Below are 22,682 nucleotides of genomic sequence, written 5' to 3'. Positions count from 1 at the left end.
ACTAGAACAGAGAGCAACTTTGTATAATCCAGTGGTTCCCAGTCACACCTTTTCCATTAAGTAATGATAAATAGATACCTTTAAAAGGTTTAGTATTTATGAGGATCTATTGACAGAAATGCTATAAAATACACATAACTATGTTTTCAGTGGCGTATAAAAGGCCTAACATAATTTAGTAGGACAGCGCTCCAGATTCATTAACTAAATGCCTACAGATATTGTAGTTAGGCCCTTCTGAAGTCACAATGAAATAATGTTCTTTTAGAAAGTTACTCTATACGCACCCAAGATAAACTGGTCAAAAATAAAGCAATTGAAAGAATAAAACTCTTGTAAAAGTAACAAAATGTAAATGATTTAATTAGAAATGGAAAGTCAAATTGATTAAAAAAAATGAATATCAGAATGTGAAGAAATTCACACAAATCACATTTCAGAAATCACCTATTGACACAATATCACACTGATAATACAATATATCAGGTGATGATGACTAAAGTTGTCTATGCGTCACAAAAGACACTCAAAAGGAAATTAACAGGGTAAAACACTGGAATGAAATGTATAAAATGACTCACTGTGAGTATCAAAACGTCACTCTGAATATTTATACATTTTCAATGCACTGAATGATATCAAAATGAACCAATATTAAATGTTGTGGGCCCACACACACACACCAGTCATTCACAACCCACCCCAGGCCTAAATCGTAGTTTGTGTTCGTTGTGGCCGGGAAACTAAAAAAAAATGGCACCTTTACTCTCCTGAGCACAAATTAAAACTCAAACACAGATACCTCAATTTCAACGTGCAACCATACAGCGATTCCGGAATCCAGTCCCCGCGCAGCTCTTCGCGCGCTCTCTCTCTCCCGGGCTCACGCAGATCCTCGCGCTCTTTCTCGGCCTCGTCAGCCAACGACACGAACCTCCCTCGCAGCCAGAGGAACTCCAAATAACACGGGTATTTGGGGCGCAATCTGGTCCTCAAGGTTCCCATCGTTGTGAAAAAGACAACAGCGTTACCAGTCTTAAGTCTTTGTGTCTATCAGCCGTTATAATAACTTGAAAACAGCTGCGTCAGCCCTCTGCACCGCTAACTAACGTTATATAGAAAATGGCCGCGATAGACTGCCGCGATGTCAAACGAACGAGAACTGAGTAAAAAAAAAAAAAAAAACACTAATTCAACACTTGTGTGTCTTACACAGGCCACTATACACAATATTAGTGTTTTAATCCGATGATTTATCGACTAAACACCACTTTTCATTACCGCAATCTCTCACGCTCCTCTAGAATTTATACACAGCATCAGAGGCGGACTAAAACGCTCATAAACCAATAAAATAAAGGAATACCTAACGCTAACAATCAAACTTTGTGTATGATCGCGTTCTTAAAGGCATACATACACACAATATATCAACGTGAAATTCACTCACATTTAAGTTCTGGATTAAAACCAAACAACAACAAATACATTTGAAATAAACCCATTAATTGTAAAACTGTTTTCTACTGGGTCACATTTTTATAACCTTATAGAATGACCCATTTCTCTACAACGCGGGTCCCCTTACAGTGAAGTTGCCATTTTGCGCCATCATGTTTCTACAGTAGCCTAAAATAAATGGACAAACTGCTCTACAGAGCGATAGTCACTCTCTGCTCTCTCTGACGATGACATCTTTGTCCTGTGTCGGCCACCGTTGCTTCTCTATTACCCCTTTTCCACCAAGGCAGTGCTAGAGCTAATTCAGAGCCAGAGCTAGTCCCAGTTCATAGTTGGTTCGACTGAGGAGCCTTCTAAGAACCGGTTTGCTTTTCCACCTGCTGAGAGCCACAACAGAGCCATGTCTACGTCACTGTTTACGTCTCATCTCTCTCAGCAACGCTAGCGAGGCAGCGGCAATGTTGCCAAGTATGTGGTTTTGCCGCGGGCTGTTTTTTCATGTCCGTGGGATGAAGCGACCCCAATTATATGATATTTAGCCCCATATTGCGAATTTTAGTAGGCAACCATGCCAAAAAAACCACATATTTTACCCCCAAATGTGATTTTTACTGGGGAATCCCCCCCTGGAACGCGATTGGGCTTGTTTTGAGTAGCAATTGGGCGGGTTTGTTGTGAAAACCTGGCAACCCTGGGCAGCGGGAAGCACACACACACACACACACCAGGCTTGTTCGAGATGCATCGTTCAAGTGCAATTCACAACCTCACCGCTGGATGCAGCTAAAAATCACACACGGCACCTTTAAGTTGAAGTACTGTTTGTTTATTCCCGTTGTTGTTGTTTGATTAACATTAACGATACATGCACAGGGTTAGGTTGCTTTGACTTTAAGACCTACAATAATGCACAAATCCAATATTGAAACACGTCCCAAAATTGATCACTCAAGATATAACCTCCAAGATGGACATTTAGGCATAATTATGTGTGTATTTGATTATTTACAGGCAAATACGCCTAGAAATAGATCACATTTCTCATAAAGGGCAGGTTCTTCAGAAGTCACAAGTTTGCAAAACTAAACACTTCCTGTCAACACTTACATGCTGACAGGCCACAGAAACAGACCTGATACCTACACCAGACCACAAAAACAGAAGAAAATGACTGATAAGCATATCGTAGATGAAAGAAAAGACTATTTTGTGGCATAAACAGAGGTTACGTAAAAATCACACGAGACCAGGCTGCATGCCATGTTGTTTTAGAGGGCATTAATAAAGTATTAAAAACTTTTCTAAAATGAAGACAAACATTTTGTATTTCACTCCAGTAAAAGTGCTTCGGAAAAAAATTGTTTTATCCTTGACATTATTTTACATTTCCTGTTATAGTGGGCTAAATCAGTTTGATATTGATGTCTGAGCTCTGAGCTCTTCTTTTCTGTTCTTTTCTGTTCTTCTCTTCTCAGCTTTTCTGGATGTGATGTCATAAACCAGAACAACAACTGTAGCCACGCCCACCAGAGCAGAGAGGACCAATTGGATCACAGCTTCAGTGGGACTACAACAGCAGACACATTCTTAACGGAAAAAGAACAGAAAATATCAGTATATAAAACGATTGATATGCTTCTGATGTGCTGTTGAACTGATGGTTTGATGCTACCTGAACATGGCCGACAGAGTTGAGTGATGTCCAGATGTTGAGTCTGATGGCTGATGGGATTGTTCAGCACACAGCTGTAGGTGTTTTTATCCTGATAATCCACCTCCAGAGGTAGAGAGAGACTGATGCTGAGATCAGACGCACTGATGCTGGACAATAAACTGTTTCCTTTGTACCAGGAGAGAGTCACATGACTCACATTCACCACTGAACACAGTAACACACATTTGGACACCGATGATCCTGATGGTGATGAAGGATTTTGAGGACAGTAACTAGTGATGGCAGGAATGGGAAGATGAGCTGGAAAACATGAGGAAAAATATGAATAAAGAATTTGTAATGTCAATTTCATTTTTAGAGAACCTCTACCTATATCGGTACTCACCAATGACAGTAACATTGAAGGTTTTCTTTGAAACTTTATGTCCAATCAGCTGTGCTTTATAAAGCCCAGAGTCTGCGGTTCTGATGTTTGTGATGGTCAGTGATCCAGTCTGCTGATCCAGCTCCAGTCTGTCTCTGAATCTGTCGTTATTTTCAGAGATGATTTGGGAGGATATGTTGAGCTTAGCGATACAATAGTCTCCGCACATCCACATTATCAGATCGTCCTCTTGTATTTTATTCACACCAGTCTGTAGGGTGAGAGATTCGCCCTCCATCACTGACACCGACTCGATTTCATCTGTCTCAACACCAAACACACCTGAAACACACAGGGGCACTTTCTCAATCACAGACTACACTACTGAAGTAACTTTCTGTTGGATAATAGTTTCAGTTAAACATTTTTATATCTCATAATTCTGACTTCTCAAAACTGAAAGTTCATATCTTTCAATTCTGAATTTATTTTTTCTCAATTCCAAGTTTATATCTCAAAATTCTTTATTTTTTCGCAATTCCAAGTTTATATTCCACAATTCTGATTGAAGCTGGTGAAAATTCAGAGATCAGGAAGAGTATGATCCAAATGCAGTTTTATTTAAGCAAGCAACAATCCAAGCACAAGGAGCAGAAACTGGGAATCACAGGAGCAGAACTGAGATCAAAGACACATCCAACAATGGACAAGATCCAACCAAGAACAAAGGAAACACTGGGTGTATATACACAAGGGGTAAAAAGCAACTACAAAATGGCATTAGAAACAGAAAACAGGAAAAGAACCGGTGAGAATACAACTTAAAAGTCCAAATAACAGAAACACAAGGTACACAAAACATGTAACAGAGACCCCCTTTAAGGAGCAGATTCCAGATGCTCCATGACCAAACACAAGAGTCCAGGAGGGTCTTGGAGCGGAGGCAGACCAGGGGAAGGGATAGCAAGCCAGGCCCATGTGGTGGAAATGGACATGGCGACTGAAGCACAGCTAGCAAAGTGGAGAGCCAGAGCGGAGCCTGCAGAGCAAGGAGCTAAGGTGGAGTGGGGAACCAAGGTAGAGCAGGCAGTTCACAGAGCCTGGATGGAGCAGGTGACCAGGGTGGAGTCTGCGAAGCTGAAGGTCACAGTGGAGCTGAAGACCACGGCGGTGCCAGTGGAACAGACATGGAGAGCCCAGAGAGTTCAGGGATGCTTTAGTGGCCTGACAAGGGGCACAGGGAGTTCAATTATGGCCTCCCTGGCTATGACAGGGCAGGCAGTGGGTTCAGGGACGGTCTCCTTGGCCATTAACAGGAGGAGCCGCAGTAGATGCAGCCGCCGAGGAGTGTGTGCAGCCCACACACACAAGATGGTGGGACCAGCAAACTTGGAAGCGCTGAGACCACCCGGACTAGTGACCACTGGACTTTGAAGCTCTTAGACCACCGGACTTGGGACCAATGGACTCGGGACCATCTGATTTGGGACCACTGAGCACTGAGACGACCAGACTCATGACCACCTAACTTGTACCACCAGACTTAAAAGAACTGAGACCATTGGACCTGGGACCATTGGACTTGCAAGCGCTAAGACCACCGGACTTGAGACAATCAGACTCAGGACCACCTGACTTGGAAGCGCTAAGACCACCCGACTTGGGACCACCCGACTTGAAAATGCTGAGACCACCTGACTTGAGACCACCAGACCCAGGACCACCTGACTTGGGACCACCTGACTTGAGACCACCAGACCCAGGACCACCTGACTTGGGACCACTGTACTTGGAAGTGCTGAGACCACCTAACTTGGGACCACCTGACTTGGAAGTGCTAAGACCACCCAACTTGGGACCACCGGACTTGAGACCACCAGACTCAGGAACACCTGAAGCACAGAGACTACCAGACTTGGGACCCCTTGACTTGAGACCACTGGACTTTGGACCACCGGTATCTGAAGCACTGAGACCACCGGACTTGGAAGAGTTTAGACCGTTGGACATGGGACCATGGGACTTGGAATAGCTGAGACCCTTGGATTCGGGACACTGGCATAGGAGAGCGGAGGTCACCAGGCTTGGGAGCGGGCTTGTGAGTTTGTAGCTTGCTCCTGGAAGAGTTCAATTTAGGGGCTCATTTAACCAAAACATTTAAAAAATGTCTTAAAAGCAGTCTCCTCTTAGTTCAGACAGTCAGCCAGTGCACAAAACTGAACTGTATATTCCTCTGTATAGAGTCTATTTAAACAAACAACAATCCAAGCACAAAGAGCAGAAACCAGGAATCATAGGAGCAGAAATGAGGACACCAACGACACATCCAACAATGGACAAGATCTGACCAAGAACACAGGAAACACTGGGGTAATAGGCAAACAAGACACACTTGGGAACAATCATGGAACTAATAACTCGCAATTCCGACTTTTTTCCTTCACAATTCCAAGTTTAGATATAATTCTGTGGCAGAAACAAGCTTGCATAAATTTGGCACTATAATTTAAAAGTTAAATTATTTTCAAGTCATTGGGAAGTCAACAGAATAAATACAAAGTAGCATTGACACAAAGGAAGTAAAAATGGAACTGATGCTTTAAAATGTGTAGTTATGGAAGATGTTGTAATTGGAAAGTTGAATAAAAATGGGTTTATTTTCCTAAATGTCTGGAGCTCGTGCTTGAAGTGGGCAAAAAAAGGGCCAGTACTCTTGCTTTGACTCTGATTGGTAAATACCGGTCTGTGACCCACCGAATTATGTCTCAAATGCACACATACTGTAAAAACAATCACAGTAAAACCACAGATTGATAAGCTTGTCATTTAGGTCAAAGCTAAAACTACAACTAAAAGCAGGAGCATCACTAAAAATGAACTAAGATGTACTACATTTCATATGGTGTAGAGTGGCTTTTAAAAAATAACTTGTCCCCAGCTAACAGGAAACGTTCTCAAAACATCAGCACAAAAACATTTGTCTAACATTTTTTAAATGTTACTACTTGTTGCATGTTCAGAGAACATTCAAATGTTCCCTTAACGTTTGCATAACCAGGAAAAAATTACGTTTTCAACGTTCAAAGAATATTCAGAAATTACGTTTTCATAAATTACAATTTCCTAAAGGGACTTTTAGCATAATATTTTTAGAACATTTTTTTTTAGCTGGGTAGCAGTAAAGCAGCTGAGTAGCTTGTCAGACACTGCAAAAACCATTAAATTAACTGTTAATAACCTGTTTCTATTTCAACACCATTATAAAAACTGCATTGAACTGAAAAGCTAAAAACACATTTTAACTTACCAACGAGACGCCAGAAGCACAAACAAAAGAAAACTAACCCACAAAGCATTTTTTTCCGCAGTTGTCTGTACTGAGAAAACATAACTTGAAATGTGACCAAGTGTGAATCCCCCCACCTGACACTTTCCACCACCCTCCCTGTGCTCACGCTCCGCACTAACTGTGATTGCGTTTGTTCTACTTGCATATGTTATTCTAGTCCTTATTTGCCTTTGAACTGGTGGTAGGAAATATTATTTTTTATTGACAGACATGTTACCACGTATAGGCCCTTCAAAATTGCTGATATTTAAAAAGTAATTTCCCAATATCTTACATTACTAGTGTGTAAAGTTCAATTTCTCACAATGGTTACATTTGTTTGTATATTAAATAGTAAATGATGATTGTTAAATGGTGCTGACACTTAAATTTTAACTATTGTCGATGAATTCACTACTTTGTTTAACAGTTAACTTGCACTGAGTAACAGGAAAACATTGTGATGTAAAGGTTATCAGGACAGGAAGAAGCCCTTGAGCCAAAGGAGGCATAAAATGCACAACTTGTCCACTCAACAAAATAAAACCCACATATCGTTGTAGGTCTTAAGAAATCAGACCACAGCAGGTTTCAGTTTGACTCAGAAATTGAGCTGGTTGCAGAAGTGCATTGAAATGATCTTCTGCTGAAATAGCATGTGCCGAAAGTTGAAACCAACTAACAATACCACATTTGTTGTTAATATAACTATCAACACACTCCTTTTTTTTTATATATAAGAACATGTCAGTTTGATTTGGGGTCGATTTTAGTATCATGCCAGCCAGCATGGACTGAAAACAAGTACAATGCACTGTACACCATTATCCTCAAGTGGTCATTAGGTTGAACTGCAGCTTAAAACCCACACAGACCACAGGATGAGCGCCCCCTGTTGGCCTCACTAAAGCCACTTCCAGCAACACTCGGATTTCCTCATCCCTGTTTAGCATTCCATAAACTGACATGAATATAGTAAATATAGGCTGTGGAAAAGCGGCACCTGCCATGAGGACTAATATTAATTTATTTTACGTGTTGTTGTTATTGACCTTCAATCACTTCTAACAATTAGTTTGCATAAGGGACCCTGCATTATATTGTGTTTATTCGTTTGTACGTTTTACTCGGTAACGTTGAGAGAGAAACACTTGAAACAGTATAATTGAAACGGAGTTCACGTGGTTTTAACACGGACGAGAGAGAATTCAGTAATAGTTAAAGGTCGCTTTTTTTGAGTTGAGTGACAATATCACTGCGTCATGAGCCGACACCCTTCATTCCTATCTGAGGAACTTCCTGACATTAACCTACTTCCGAATCCCAACTTTTCCTCGCAGTTACGCAGATTTACTACCAGCAGTAATGAAGAATATAATTCACCAAGTCTCTGTTGTTGTTATATATAATACGATAGAACAAATATGTTAATCGTCGCTGTCAGCTGTCAACGGAACCGATGAGCCACGGCATCTTCACCACATTTCACTCTCCATCAGTATGATGATCTGTGTTTTATTTATCTGCCTTTTACTCTTGAAAGGTGAGTACAGAATTTAAAACCTCATAGACGTTAGTTTTCATTTATCGTCTTTTGCTTGGTTTCAAGCGTTTAAGTACATTTGCAGTTAAACTAAATATTTTACAATGTTTTTATTATTGAGAGACTTCATTTAACTAGCCTACCGTACTTAAGGCAACAAGTCTTATTAAAATGCTGATGTTGGCATAAACACTATTATTGTTTATTTAAACCTTTATTTTTTGTGTAAAGAACGAGTAGCTGAAACTGAATGATTATAGAAATAAAACTTAAAAATGAATGAATGTTCTGTCATGATTTACTCACCCTAATGACCTTCGTAACCCATGACCATATTTCTGGTCATAAAAGATGCTATCAGAGCATCCATGTTGTTGTTTTTTCATAAGAGCAAATGGGGATGAAGGCAGCAAGCTCCAGAAAATGACCCAATGACAAACTACTATCTAAAACTGTATTAAATTGGGTGTTAGTTCACCCCAAAATGAAAATTATCCCATGATTTACTCACCCTCAAGCCGTCCTTGGTGTATATGACTTTCTTCTTTCAGCCAAACACAATCCACAAAAAAATATCCTGGCTCTTCCCAGCTTTATAATGGGAGTGAATGGTACCTGAGAAGGCCAAAAAACACATCCATCCATTATAAAAGAAATCCACACGGCTCCGGGGTTTTAATAAAGGCCTTCTGAAGTGAAGCTGTGTGTTTTTGTAAGAAAAATATCCAGATTTATAACGCTATTAAGTATAATTGCTGTAATGGCTGTACACACAAGTCTAGTTCCGGTGGAAGAGTGACCTCTGACCTGACGCATGAAGTAGCAGTAACGTAAGCTCAGGTGAGAGTAGACCATAGAATGTTAAAAAAATATGGACGTAGTGTCCGTGACATCACCGGTAGTGTTTCTGAAGAGTAGTTTTGAAGCCTGAAAGTCGTCCGTTGCCATCTTGACAGTGTGTCATCACGAGCGTCACTACCGGATAACTGAAAATGGGCAAAGGAGCGGGACGTGGGTAGGGTTGGGTACCGAAACCCGGTACGGGTACCTATATAACCGGTATGTACCAGACCGAATCTGAACGCAGATTTCGGTGCCACTTAAATTCAAACGTGCTTTCGCGCTTTTGGCTGGCGCCGAGCCAGAGACAGACACGCTCAGCGCTCGTCACATATCAGAACTATTCAGTGTTTTCAACTACATAATGTTTATTTTAGGTTTCAGACATTTAAATGCTCATAAGTACTAGCAAAAAAACAAACACTGATGTCTATGGAAGCGGCAATAACAATCCTTTCAGACAGTTATAACTTGACTACGTGTTTTATTCATATCAGATACACATTATATAGTAACTCAATAGTTTACTCTATTCTTCTCCCAGTTCAGCGGTCACTTACTTTCATGTATTTCGTGAGACGTGAATGAATTTACGTGATGTAAATAAAATCTGCGGCCCCCATCACGCAGTATAGATCAACTAACACACATTCACTCACACATATTTGAAAATCAGAATATCAGAGTTCATAACATAGTTAACAAGAAAAAAAAACAAAATAAACCCAATACAGCTGAGCTGTCATACAGCGGCTGCTGTGTGTCATGTGAGAAGCATGACGCGTCGCCATGGAAACAATAAGGCGATGCATTTTAGAATATTTAGCCAGAGAATATGGTCATATTTCTGCAAAATAAAGCTGAAGCTTGTTTGTAGCAGACCAAGAATACAGACGACTGCTGTTATTACTGTAACTGTTATTTAGAGTTAAATTAGGCCTATTGAAGTTGGGTCAGGTGGCTTTAGTTTTACTGTGAATTTGTTAAGTAAATTGTGTTTTGTATTTATTTATATTTATATATTTAAGTATACTTTAAACTTGTAATAAATAGTTCAATTTAAATAAATAAATAAAAAGCCATTCTTAATCTCATCCACCTCGTTTTGTGGCTCTTTTTTTAAAAGTATCGGTTCAGGCACCGTTTAGGCACCGGTACCGTTTTAAAAGTATCGGTTTGGCACCGGTATCGAAACAAACCCAAACGATACCCAACCCTAGACGTGGGCGGAGCTGAGGTGACGCGATGACTAACAGACAGCAGACAAACGGCAATCCACCTGTCACTCAAAGTGGCCACACCCTTAATTATGCAGAGCTTTAAGCTTTAATATAATGTATACGAATGAGTTATAAAAAAATTCACCCCCTCACAGTCGTCATGAAGGGCAAAATTAGCCATATAGATCAAAACCACAATTTGTACCAGACTATATAAACATGTTTTTTTCTGCTGTAAAGTTGGGCATTTTAACATGGCGCTCAATGAGATTCTGCTCCTTCTGGAGCCTGTCTCTAGTGGCCAGTCGATGAAATACAGTTTAGGTCACTTACGTATTGGCTTGAAGAGAAACTTTGGTAGGTTACCACTTGGAGTAGACGTGTCTCACGCGGCATTCACACGGGGCGTCGGCATTAACGCTTCTCATTTACTTTGAATGGGTGACGTCATGCATTGCCGAACTGGATTGTGGGTTCCGTCGCGTCACTTCACTCGCGTTGCAAGCGGCAGAAGTTGAAGATTTCTCAATTTTTCAAGCGCCAACGCAGGCGTCATCCAATCCGATCACCCTATGCAAGTACCCTAGAGCTAACCAATTGCGTTCATGCAACCCTAGAGGAGACGCGGCAAGTAATGTGATTGGCTGTTGTCACTATGACGGTCGCATCAGCACCAAGCTTCAGCCACGCCCTCCGACAAGCGTTAACGCCGACGCCCCGTGTGAAGGCAGCGTCACAGTTCAAACAACAAACTCTAGCTCCTCCCACAAAAATGACCGGTGTTTTGTTTCACTCTATCCTCTGCGCTTCAGCGTTCGTCAATACGTCATGTGTCGAATCAGAGGTCACTCTTCCACCGGAACTCGATTCGTGTACGGCTGTTACAAGAAGCCAGTGATTTTAATTTATAAAGTCACAAATATGTATATTTTTCTTACACTTCGCTTCAGAAGGCCTTTATTAACCCCTGCAGTTGTATGGATTACCTTTTTTGGGCTTCAAAATAAAAATGGGAAAAGCCGGGATATGTTTTTATATAACTTATGAGCTAATTTTCATTTTAAAGTGAACTAATCCTTTAAGTCTCAAGAAGTTGTTTAGACAGGAATGATCTCCATTTGAGAAACTGTTTGTTTGTTCTTCAGGTGTGTTTGGTGCTGAAGATGAAGTGATCTCAGTGATGGAGGGGGAATCTGTCACTCTACATGCCGAGCTTCCTGAAACACAGAGCGTTGAGCTGATACTGTGGACGTTTGGACCTGACCGCACTCGTATAGCTCAGATCAACAAAATGATCAATAAGGTCTCGTTATACAGTGATGCTCTTGATGGGAGATTCAGAGACAGACTGAAGCTGGACGATCAAACTGGAGATCTCACCATCACAAACACCACAACTGAACAATCTGGACTTTATGAACTACAGATCATTGGAGGAAAAGAGATCCCATCCAAAAAAATTAGTGTTTTGGTTTATTATGGTGAGTAGTTCAAATATAGTCGGTTTGATTTCATTGCTTTGCAGTATTGTTCCCTACTGGACATAATGTCAGTATGTCAGTCAGCAGCAAAACTGACTAATAGTGAGAAATTTAACCAAGTTCCACTGAGCCCCATCATTCCATTATCCTAAATGCAAGCTGAACCTCCAGTATCTGGTTTCTTTTGTAAAGGGTAACATGAGTCACAGCCCGGTATAGCCTATATAATTTGAGACAATCAATCCAAAAAGAGAGATAATGAAATGTTTGGCATTTGCGGAGACTGTATTTAGGACTTTTACAAGTACATTTTTGTCTCTTAATCAATATTCGTAAATGATGGTGTGCGTCAGGATACAAGAATAGATTGTTTTATCTAGTAAAGTGTGTCATAGTGAACGACAACCAACTGATACTTCAGCATGTCATGACAGAAAGACTAGCATGTTTGATTTTTTTCTCTGTCTTCCACGGCGGGTTCCGTCACATCTGTGGCATTGACCAATAGGAGTACAGAAGCTCTAGTCTGGCTCCGCCCTCCTACGTACTTCCGCTCAATTTTCCAGTGTTTCCCACAGATTAGAAACCAATTTGTGGTTTGATTAGGGTGGGGTATTTGGGGTTGGTGATTGGCACAAATATCGATTTATTTCGATCTTGATTCAGTATCAATTCATATGTAAATAGCCTACTGTACATATAAGGAAACATAAGTTTGCCTTTTTAGCACTATTTCAAACTATTTTAAATGATATTTGCTCACATTCATTAATATTCACTTGTGTGTTCTTGTATAAGTATCATTAAAAATATTAGGATGCAAGTTATTAATGTTTTAAAATTTCACATTTAAAGAAATCTAGTGTTTGATCATGTCTAAATGTATTCAAATGCAAAACCTAAAAATAAGTAAGCAGTTATGATCTGCAATACTTTTTTTGAGCAACTCGACTAGATCCATGTATATTGATTAAAGAGCCATACAGACACCTATAGTGGGTAAACCATGGCATTACAAATTAAATTAATTATTTTTCCAGATACATAATGACTAATTTGCATTGGATTTCTCCATTTTAACATTAATTACTACACTAATTGATATATAAATAAGAAAAAATATATTATAAGTATTTATTTTTATTTAATTCATTAAATGGTCATTAATGGACCATAATTATTGCACAAATAATAGGCCTATTTAGTACCAAAACTAAATAAATAAATAGCGCCGCCGGGAGATGAGAGCATGTTGCCTCTGGCTTTAACAGTTATGCCACATTAGCGCCAAAACGCTATTTATTGTTTGAATTCCGTATTAAAACTTTTAAAAAATGTAAAAGCTTAGACTTTGCTTCATAACAAAAGCAGGTTTGGCGTTTGAGAGCGAGAGACGTGCGTGAGTGACAGAGAGACGGAGGGAGAGCAGGGAAAGAAAGTGCAGCTGAACGAATACGCTGCGTGTTTTAAATAGGGTAAAAAAAATTTTTAAAAAAAGAATAACGACACGCAATATGTGGCAGCCCGTGTTGATTTTGTGGCGCACCGCCACAAATTAGTCTATGTGTGGGAAACACTGATTTTCATTTTCCTTCAGTACTCTGTCTGGGACTGCGGTATATATTATGTTTTCTCAGATCACATTTTTACCGCTCCAATCAGCGAACAGAGGGAATGGCTGAGAACGATGACGTTGATGCCGTGCGCCAGTTTGAGTTGTAGTTCAGTAATGGCGGCGGAGAAAGAAGCGAGTGAAGCCATTCATTCTGTTGTGGCTCCGCTGCTGAATATCCAGAAGTTATAGCCGGAGCAAGAACAATCTTTGCTGAATTTTGTTGGTGGCCATGATATTGTGGTTTCTGGAAAAGTTTGATTTTCCAGTTCGCTCCGTTAGTGGTGAAGGAGTTGGCTGAAGCCGTAATCGGATGGTAATTGTTTCTCGTGCGGTTGTAAGGTATTGTCATCGTTAGGGGCTAGTCAGTGATTTTATTGCTGTCCGTCTCCCACCACCTGCGTAAAAATCCCTGGCCGAATTACCCACTGCTTTTGACAAACACCAAGATTGTGTGGTGATTTAATTGCTGGCCGAATCCACATCTCTGAGTTTTCAAGAATATATCACCTCAAAATTCACTATTTATATCCTTTTTGTCCACTGCAGAGCACCGTGCGGTTGCGCTTCGCTGTAATTTGGATGCATTTCTAGATTTGTATTTCTTTAACCCTCTGGGGGTCTTTGGTCATTTCTGACCCGATTTTTTTTTTTTTTTTAATGTTAAAAATCGTAGCTTCATCGGAATGGTCCGAAACTTGGTGACTTTATTGGTACTTGGTATATGAACACACAAAAAAGTCACACAGGGTCTTCGGGTCAAAAATGACCCCCATAGGAAATGAATGGGAAATTGGCAAAAATATGAAAATGCAGAGCTTTTTTGTGCATACAATCTACAAATCAGCCAGGATGCAGAAAAAAAGGACTCAACAGTGAAGGGGTGAATCTCTAAAACATCAAGAGTCCAAAACAGACAAAAAAACACACACACACACACACACACACACACACACACAAAAACACAATTAGGTTTTGGAATGGCACGCGTTAATTTGTGTGTGCGTGTGTTTTTGTGTGTTTAAGTGTGTGTGTGTGTTTTTTTTTGTCTGTTTTGCACTCTTGATGTTTCAGAGATTCACCCCTTCACTGTTGAGTCCTTTTTTTCTGCATCCTGGCTGATTTTTAGATTGTATGCAGAAAAAAACTAATTTCCCATTAATTTCCTATGGGGGTCACTTTTGACCCGAAGGTCCTGAATATGACAATTTTTTTTTTACGATCACTTAGACTTTTCAAATCCTGTCCCCAATTTTTTTGAGTGTTCATATACCAAGTACCAATAAATTCACCAAGTTTCGGACTTGGTGAATTTGAGTGGACAAGCTCAAAACGTTTTAGACCCCGTTTACACCTCTATTTAACCCCACTTGTGATCCGATCGACCAAAATGCATCTTAATACCATTTCTGCCACATAAGAAGAAAATGTATATATATATACATTTTTTATTATATTCAATGGGAAAAAATGGGTCATAATTATTGCATAAATATTAATTATTAATCATAAAATTATCTCAAAACACCAAAAAAGAAAAGAAAAAATATTATTGAACAAAAATATATTTCATTGATTTTACTCAAAAAAAATTTTATCTTAATCCCGCCCTCCGGGTCATTTTTGACCCGAAGGCCCTGTGTGTGACCCATAAATGAAGACTCCCATAGGGTTAAATGCTGGCAAGTATTTATTTATTTCAATCTAATGGACGAAATAGTCTCGCTTTCATTTCTGCTCTGACAGCCGCAAGACCAGCGAACGCTGTGAGTGTGTGTTACAAATCAGGAATGGTGAGCGAACATTGTGCTTGGTACGTGTTTTTTTTTTTCAAACCAAACTTGGGTCTTCAGCCACAAAGTTTAAATCCCGTCTGGCTAGCGCGCTTCCCATAATGTTTACGTGTTACATCAGTAGGCGGAGAGTAGGGGGTCTTTTAGTGGCTGTTTCGAACATATTCGACCACATGAGCGTCTACACTACGAAAGCAAGCCAGTCAAATGTGTTTTCCACTACCTCTGGAAGAGTTTGAAAGTGGACAAGCTCAAAACGTTTTAGACCCCGTTTACACCTCTATTTAACCCCACTTGTGATCCGATCGACCAAAATGCATCTTAATACCATTTCTGCCACATAAGAAAAAATTGTATATTTGGTTTGGGACATTAAAAAGTCATTATTTTCAGGTTACGTCAAAAACACCAAAGTTAATAAAAAGTTTAGTACTTCAGGTTAGGAATCAAATAAGTACATTTTTGGGACGTAGCTCCGCCTAACAATGCCTGTTTGGAAAAACAAGATTTAAAAAAATGACGGACTCATTTCAACATTTTCAGTGGCGTAGTCACTTAAGGCTTAAAGATCTAGGTTTTGACTGATCCACCCGGGTTCGGATTCGCCTTTTGCCGAACTCGCTCTTCTCTCTTTTTCCATCACATATCTCATCGGAAAGGCATTTACTTTCCGTACAAATTAAGAAAATGTTCTAAAAATGGAAATACATTTCCTAACGATTTTTTTTTATAATAATAAAAGCATTTATTTGGGAGGGTTAGAGGTAGGTGTAGGGAGGGCTTTTATTGTCCCATTAAGACAGCCTCCATTTGATAATTTTAATAAATATAATTATTTACACTGTTTTTATTACATCCTGTTAATGTACAACAATACTGAGGTGCAAATAGTATGTATCTGTCAAAATAAAGTATAAATAGCATGTAATTACTACTTACACATATTGCAAAGAACTGCTACTTTTACATGGTGTAAATAGAATATATCACTATTTTTTTACTTAACTGTCTCGCTGCGATAACTCATAATTCAATTGCTACATTATTCTTCTTATTGAAAAATGCGTCACATGATGGGAGTAAAACGTGTTTGCCAATAATGCCAAATTTCACAGTAGTGACTCCCCTGATTTCCCCTTTCTGCTGTAGTCTGATTAGTAGAAAGTGTACACATTTCTTCAAACTATTTTATCAAGGTGCCTCTATTTAGGTAAATATTAATATTTATAACAGTTGATTCACCTGTAAATTACAGTTGTCTGTTTATTCTCTCATGTTTTCCAGCTCGTCTGCCTGTTCCTGTCATCAGCAGTAACTCTTCACAATGTTCATCATCATCATCATCATCATCATCATATTGTTCACTGGTGTGTTCAGTGGTGAATTTGAGTCATGTGACTCTCTCCTGGTACAAAGGAAACAGTTTATTGTCCAGCATCAGTGTGTCTGATCTCAGCATCAGTCTCTCTCTACCTCTGGAGGTGGAATATCAGGATAAAAACACCTACAGCTGTGTGCTGAACAATCCCATCAGCCACCAGACTCAACATCTGGACATCACTCAACTCTGTTACGCATGTCCTGGTACGTCAGCGCTGAATTCTTCTTCTCTACATTATTGACACCTCTCAACTTTGTTTCCAGTTCTCAGGTTTCCCATAATTACAACGTTGACATTTTTGTCATCTGACCCATTTCAGATCTCAGTTTTTGCATATACTCACAAGTTTTGTACGTTAACTCGGTCTGATCTATTGTTTTACAGTGGACGAGTCGTTGATCAAAACAGAAAGAGGTTTATTGTCCAGTCATATAGTGCTGATCTGTTTTTTCGTTGGATTAATTGTCCTAGCCGTGGCTGCTGTTGGGATATTCACCATCCACAGGAAATATAGAAATCCAGATCAAGAGGGTAAGGAATTAATCAATTCCCATTTCTATTGATTAAACAAGTTCTAAACAAGACATGGTTTGTAGTAGGCTACTGATTATTGACGTCCATTCATCCGTCTTCCATGCCGCTTATACCAAATGGGACGCGGGAATGCTGGACGTTTACTGACGTACGGCAGGGTAAATGATATCGGAGTAAAGAGGTTAGAGGAACGTTCTGAGAACGTTCTGGGAAGGTTAAAGGAACGTTCTCCAAACCAACAGGGAACCTTCTATTTGCGTGAAGAGAACTTTCCTGGCTAACCAATAGAGAACTTTAGGATGTCTGTTCAGGGAACGTTCTGAGAACCAAAATTTGTTATCTGGGTTGCGTTTAAACCAAGTGGCAACCTCCCGCAGTTTCTTTTGAAGCAATTCCTCGACTGGCCACTAGAGACAGACTCCAGAAGGGACTCCAGAATCTCATTATCCTCATGTTAAAATGCCCAACTTCACAGCAGAAAAAAACCGTCTGGGACAAATTGTGGTTCTGGTCTAAATGGCTAATTTTGCCCTTCATGACAACTGTGGGGGGTGAATTTTTTTATAACTCATTTGTTTGCATTATATAAAGCCTTAAAGTTCTGCATAATTAAGGGCGTGGCCACTTTGAGTGACAGGTGGATTTCCGTTTGTCTGCTGTCTGTTATGTGGCGTTCACACCGGACGCGATTGACGTGAATAAATCGCGCTATTTTGAGTTTACTCGCTTCATTCGCGCGTGACATTCACTGCACAACAGACACAAATTCGCGTCATAGGAGGGGCTTCTTCCAGCCGGCTCTTCTCGTTGAGAAATGGCTGACATGGGCTGTGTTTACAGGTCTTTTTTTGTCAAAATCTACTGTTAATGTGTTTTAAGACTTTTTCAGGCGATAATGTAGTTGTTTAAAGCTCAAATCTGTGGTTTACTTTTAAAAAGAGCGCCTATTTGAAAATTTTATCTGCCGTTTTCGGAGTTGTGAGCTCCAGTGGATCAGCGGCGCTCCGTGCTCATTTACCCCGGCGAGAGCAGCCTTTCCTCGGCCAGTCCTTCTGCCGTCTGCCTCTGATGTCTCTGTGGTGTCTCGAGCTATAATTCGTCTTGTGTAGATGTAACGGCCGATCTTTGGTCTCATGGATCTATAATTTGTTCCCTGGCAAATCGTTTAGGCCGAGGGCAAAGTGAAGTTTCGTTAACTTTTCTATTTTTAGGCTATAACTTTACGTTACAGTTGTAGCCTACTAGCACTGACTTTGAATGTTTGACTGAATTGTTTGCTTTATGTCATGTATAGCTTATTGTACCTTTTACTTACCTTTTACTTATACTTTTGTATTATTGATCAAACATAAACTTGCATTTAACAAAAAGAGACTGGGTTGTGTTTCATGTCATTTAATGTTATCACAGTGATAATCATATTGTCTGAACCAGATATTAATATACAGATTTTCTCCTCATTGTTGTCACTACTAGAGCAAGCTCCTGATTTTTTTACGCGTTCAAAACGCTCAATTTGCGTGCGAGTGATTTACATGTTAAGTCAATGCAGAGACGCGAAATGGCATTCTGCGGCACGATTCGCGCGAATGAGGCCATTTCGTGTCTCTGCATTGACTTAACATGTAAATCACTCGTGCAAATCGCGCCATTCACGTCCGGTGTGAACGCACCATTAGTCATCGCGTCACCTCAGCTGCACCCACGTCCTGCCTCTTTGCCTATTTTCTGTTATCCGGGAGTGACATGCGATGACGTGCTGACAAGATGGCAACGGCCAGCTCGACCCTACATCCTATGGGTGACGTCACGGACACTACGTCCATATTTTTTTACAGTCTATGGTTTAAACATGACAGGGCTCGCAACATCACTAGCCCGACGTCCCGGGGTTATGGAATCTTCCAGCCGGTTAACCAAAACATATCACTGCCCTTCCCGACGGCCAGCTCTGTTATTTAATCATCTACTTTAAATAGTGAAATACAATTATTTTCTTGTTTTGTCAGTCAGAATATTTTTTTTCACTTTCATCCCTGTACTATGCTTGCTAGGATACTCACCAAGACGGGCATGTGTATATATGTGTATTATATATATTGTGTATATATAAACAATTTAGTTTGATGACAGTCTATTCTGTCATCAAACACCATTACAATGTTTAATCTCGATCTCCATTCCTGATTGTTCAGCTGGCGGGGACGTTCCTGAGAAAGTTGAACTGAAGACGGTGTCAGTGATGTTGGGACAGTCCGTCACTCTAAACACTGGCATAACTAAAATACAAAGTTGCGATGTGCTGCAGTGGAGGTTTGGAGAAGCGGGCACAGATCGCACAAACCCATTTGATGTCATCGCCAGACTGAATGAACTGAACAATAGCGTTTGTAACCATCATGAGGACAGAGTACACCTGAATCGAAAGACTGGATATCTCACAATCAATGACTTCAGACCTACAGACTTTGGAGTTTATAAGCTAAATATCACCAGGAATGGGAGAAGTACGATCTCCAAGACTTTTCTTGTCCAAGGCGAGTAGCTCAATTCTGTCGTTATAATGAAGGTAGACCAAATAATACATTTTACTGGATTTATTGGCTAAATTTAGCGAGCAGTTCCCATATTGCATTAAAATATGATTTAATCATCTAGTGCAGGAGACGTCAATCCAGTGCAATTTTAAAAGCTTCATTAACCTCTTAAACTCCGCAGACCATGTACCGGGTCCGGAATGACATCATCAAGTCTATTCTTTAAATGTTAAATGTCTGTGGAGGAGCTCTGACCTCATATGAACATTTTAAAGCATTTGAAAGCTTAGAATGTCTGCTTTCTGGAGATATGCATCACTTTGGCATTGGTTTCATTAAGTAACTTATTTGCACTAAATTACTCTGGTACCATTTCCGCCTGGATTTGGCCGAGCCAAATTGAAAAGCTTCCCATACCCACATACAGTGGTCTCTAAATACACAATTTTGGTGTAATTTTACAGGAAACCCTTTGAAGTTACATAAAAAACTGCTAAAAGTGATAAACATGTTAGTATATGTTGTCTTGAGCTGTGATACCATCACCCCCCCCATAAAAAAGAGACGCTTTCTTTATTTTTTGGGGTTATAAATTCAGTTTTGAAAGTGTATAACTCAGGCCCTGTGTGCTCTAGCACCCTGCAGACGGTTTGGGCCGTTTCCACTAGATTCCTAGATTTTTGTCTGTATCATGTAGGGCTGGGCTATATGGCCAAACAAATAATATCTCTGTATTTTTTTGGTTGAATGGCGATACACGGTATATATCCCGGTATTTTCTAATGAATAATTTTGTTTTTAAATCACTAAACTAAAAATGAAAATAAAAACAAAAGCATGTTAGCCTATATTTCATTACCACATTATAATGGTCACTTTCATATAAAATGCATAGGTTCCACATATGGCACATTTATTGTCCAACAACAAATATTTTATAAACATGTATATTTTAGTCAAAATTATTGCGTTCCTATTCTATTGCGCTCCGTCTGTTTGCTCATTCACCAAAGCCTGAATTTTAGCGGATACTTGTTATACACTTGTTATACATGAATTTATAACCAAAAAAAATAAAAAAGCACCTCTTTTTGGCAGTGGGGGGTTAGCTTATGGGTATGGGAAGCTTTTAAATTTGGGTAGGCCAAATCCAAGCGGAAATCCCCCAAAATGTTCCCAGAGCTTAAGAGGTTAATCATATCAATATCTAATGGCAGGTGAAAGGTCATATTACAGAAATAAAAGATTTGCAGTGTCAGTTGCCAACATGAGCTAAATAGATGCAGTGATAAATAAGTTATTTTTGTTCTACTGTATTTTGCAGGATGTTTTTATTCTCCCCTCTTGTATATTTTAGGCATATTTGAGTAATTGTAACATCAACATTTTTTGATACTATCTTACAGATTCCTCGGAAAGCAGAGAGGATTCATCCGAGCCAGAGGAGACTAAATCACTGATGAAGAATGGACAGATCTCTGAAAGCTCTCGTCTATAGCGGCATTATCCCTGTATGCTTTTACAAGCTTTAACATCTGGAAAATGTCTTTGAAATGAATGCTTCATACCTGGGAAACGTAACGACAAACGGTTTCTTTTAACTTCGCACTAACGTTTTTTTGTTATTTTAAAGTTGATGGGATGCGTTACCATTAACTGTGATCCTGTCTGTTATGCAGATATTCATGGCATGTGTATTTCATGTCTGTTACATTATATAGTGTCAGTTTCACTGATCTGAACAGTGATAATGAACAGAACAAAAACGGGTGTTTAAATGTTTATCTTTTTATAATCAGTTTTATAATGTGAATGAGAGACTGCAATTTTTGTGTGAAACTAATTTAAGCCTCATTAAAAACAAAACATGGATTTTTTACTTGTTAATATTATTTTAAAAAATTGTTTTAAGTAGTGTCAACTTCTGTCTTCGGAAGTATATTTTTCATACTTATATAATTTGCAGTAGAATTACTCATGTATCCATACAAATGTTCACTTTATGCAGTAAGTTGACATACAGTTAATATGCATTTTGCAGTATTTCATTATTTTCCATTAAAATTATTAGCCTGCATTTTTGACAGTAACAGTAGTTTTAACTTTGAGTTATTACATTTTCTAACACCCATTCACTGCATCAAATGTCAAAACTTTTGAAACTTGACTTTGTGAGTTACTTCCAGTGTCGGAAATCAAATATATACATTTACAAATGGACAAATGGACTTGCTTCCTTATTTTTAAGAAATGTGGATTTATGATGTTTTCCCAGCAGTGAAATTATCAGGAACAGTCACAAATAATTTTTTTATTTGTGTAAACTCATATAGCGTTAAATCTATCGATCTGAAGTCGGTTGTGAAAATTCTGTCATCATTTACTCACCCTCAAGTTTTTCCAAACCTGTATTTCTTTCCTCAAGCTGAACACAAAGGAAGATATTTTGGAAGAAATAAGAAGCCATTGACTATAGTAGTCTGATTCTTGTATTTGTACAGGTGCAAGTCTGATATAATAATATTTGTAGTATTTTTGATACAATAATATTTGTATATGTAGGTATCTGAGCACTGCCGATTCATTCACCAGCATTGCCAGCAGTTTTAGGTTGGGCATCAGCACTGTAGATGGAAAAACGGATGCGAAAAACGCAGAAAATCGAACCTGTTCCTATTTTTTTTTTTGACAAACGAAAGTTTCGGAGGCAGTGTGCAAACGTAATTGACATAACGTGAGGTCGAATTTATTTTTTGACGTGCGAAAATTTCGCATGCGAATTTCAGACTCAGTGTGCAAAGGCCTTTACAAATATAAAAAAATGATGGCGCATTTCCGGCAAAATCCAGCAAAACGCTCCACTCATGAACCCCTCACACTCACCGGTAAAACTACGTTTACTCATATCCCACT

The 22,682-nt window shown here is 39.4% G+C and overlaps 2 protein-coding genes across 3 annotated transcripts; one reads left to right on the top strand and one right to left on the bottom strand.

Moving 5' to 3' along the window:
- Positions 1–2,269: 2,269 nt before the first annotated feature.
- LOC307120680 (natural killer cell receptor 2B4) lies at positions 2,270–8,811 on the bottom strand. 2 transcript variants are annotated; one of them, XM_079807811.1, is made up of 4 exons: positions 8,678–8,811; positions 3,522–3,842; positions 3,134–3,436; positions 2,270–3,047 (listed from the first exon to the last, which is right to left on the bottom strand). In XM_079807811.1, exons 2-4 carry the CDS (start codon positions 3,796–3,798, stop codon positions 2,869–2,871), a joined length of 759 nt encoding a protein of 252 aa, XP_079663937.1. In that variant the 5' UTR covers positions 3,799–3,842; positions 8,678–8,811; the 3' UTR covers positions 2,270–2,868. The 2 variants fall into 2 exon arrangements, with proteins under 2 accessions (XP_079663937.1, XP_079663936.1); XM_079807810.1 differs by lacking the exon at positions 8,678–8,811 and adding an exon at positions 6,808–6,965.
- Positions 7,726–21,990, top strand: LOC307120679 (SLAM family member 9-like). Its single transcript, XM_079807809.1, has 6 exons — positions 7,726–8,371; positions 11,577–11,912; positions 16,602–16,901; positions 17,083–17,229; positions 19,428–19,769; positions 21,176–21,990. The coding sequence occupies exons 1-6, from the start codon at positions 8,329–8,331 to the stop codon at positions 21,265–21,267; spliced, it is 1,260 nt and encodes a 419-aa protein (XP_079663935.1). The 5' UTR covers positions 7,726–8,328; the 3' UTR covers positions 21,268–21,990.
- The last annotated feature ends 692 nt before the right edge of the window (positions 21,991–22,682 follow it).

This window comes from Gobio gobio, assembly GCF_949357685.1.
Source record: "Gobio gobio genome assembly, chromosome: 24".
NCBI classification, from domain to species: domain Eukaryota; kingdom Metazoa; phylum Chordata; class Actinopteri; order Cypriniformes; family Gobionidae; genus Gobio; species Gobio gobio.
This window is presented reverse-complemented; position numbering and strand designations above follow the sequence as displayed.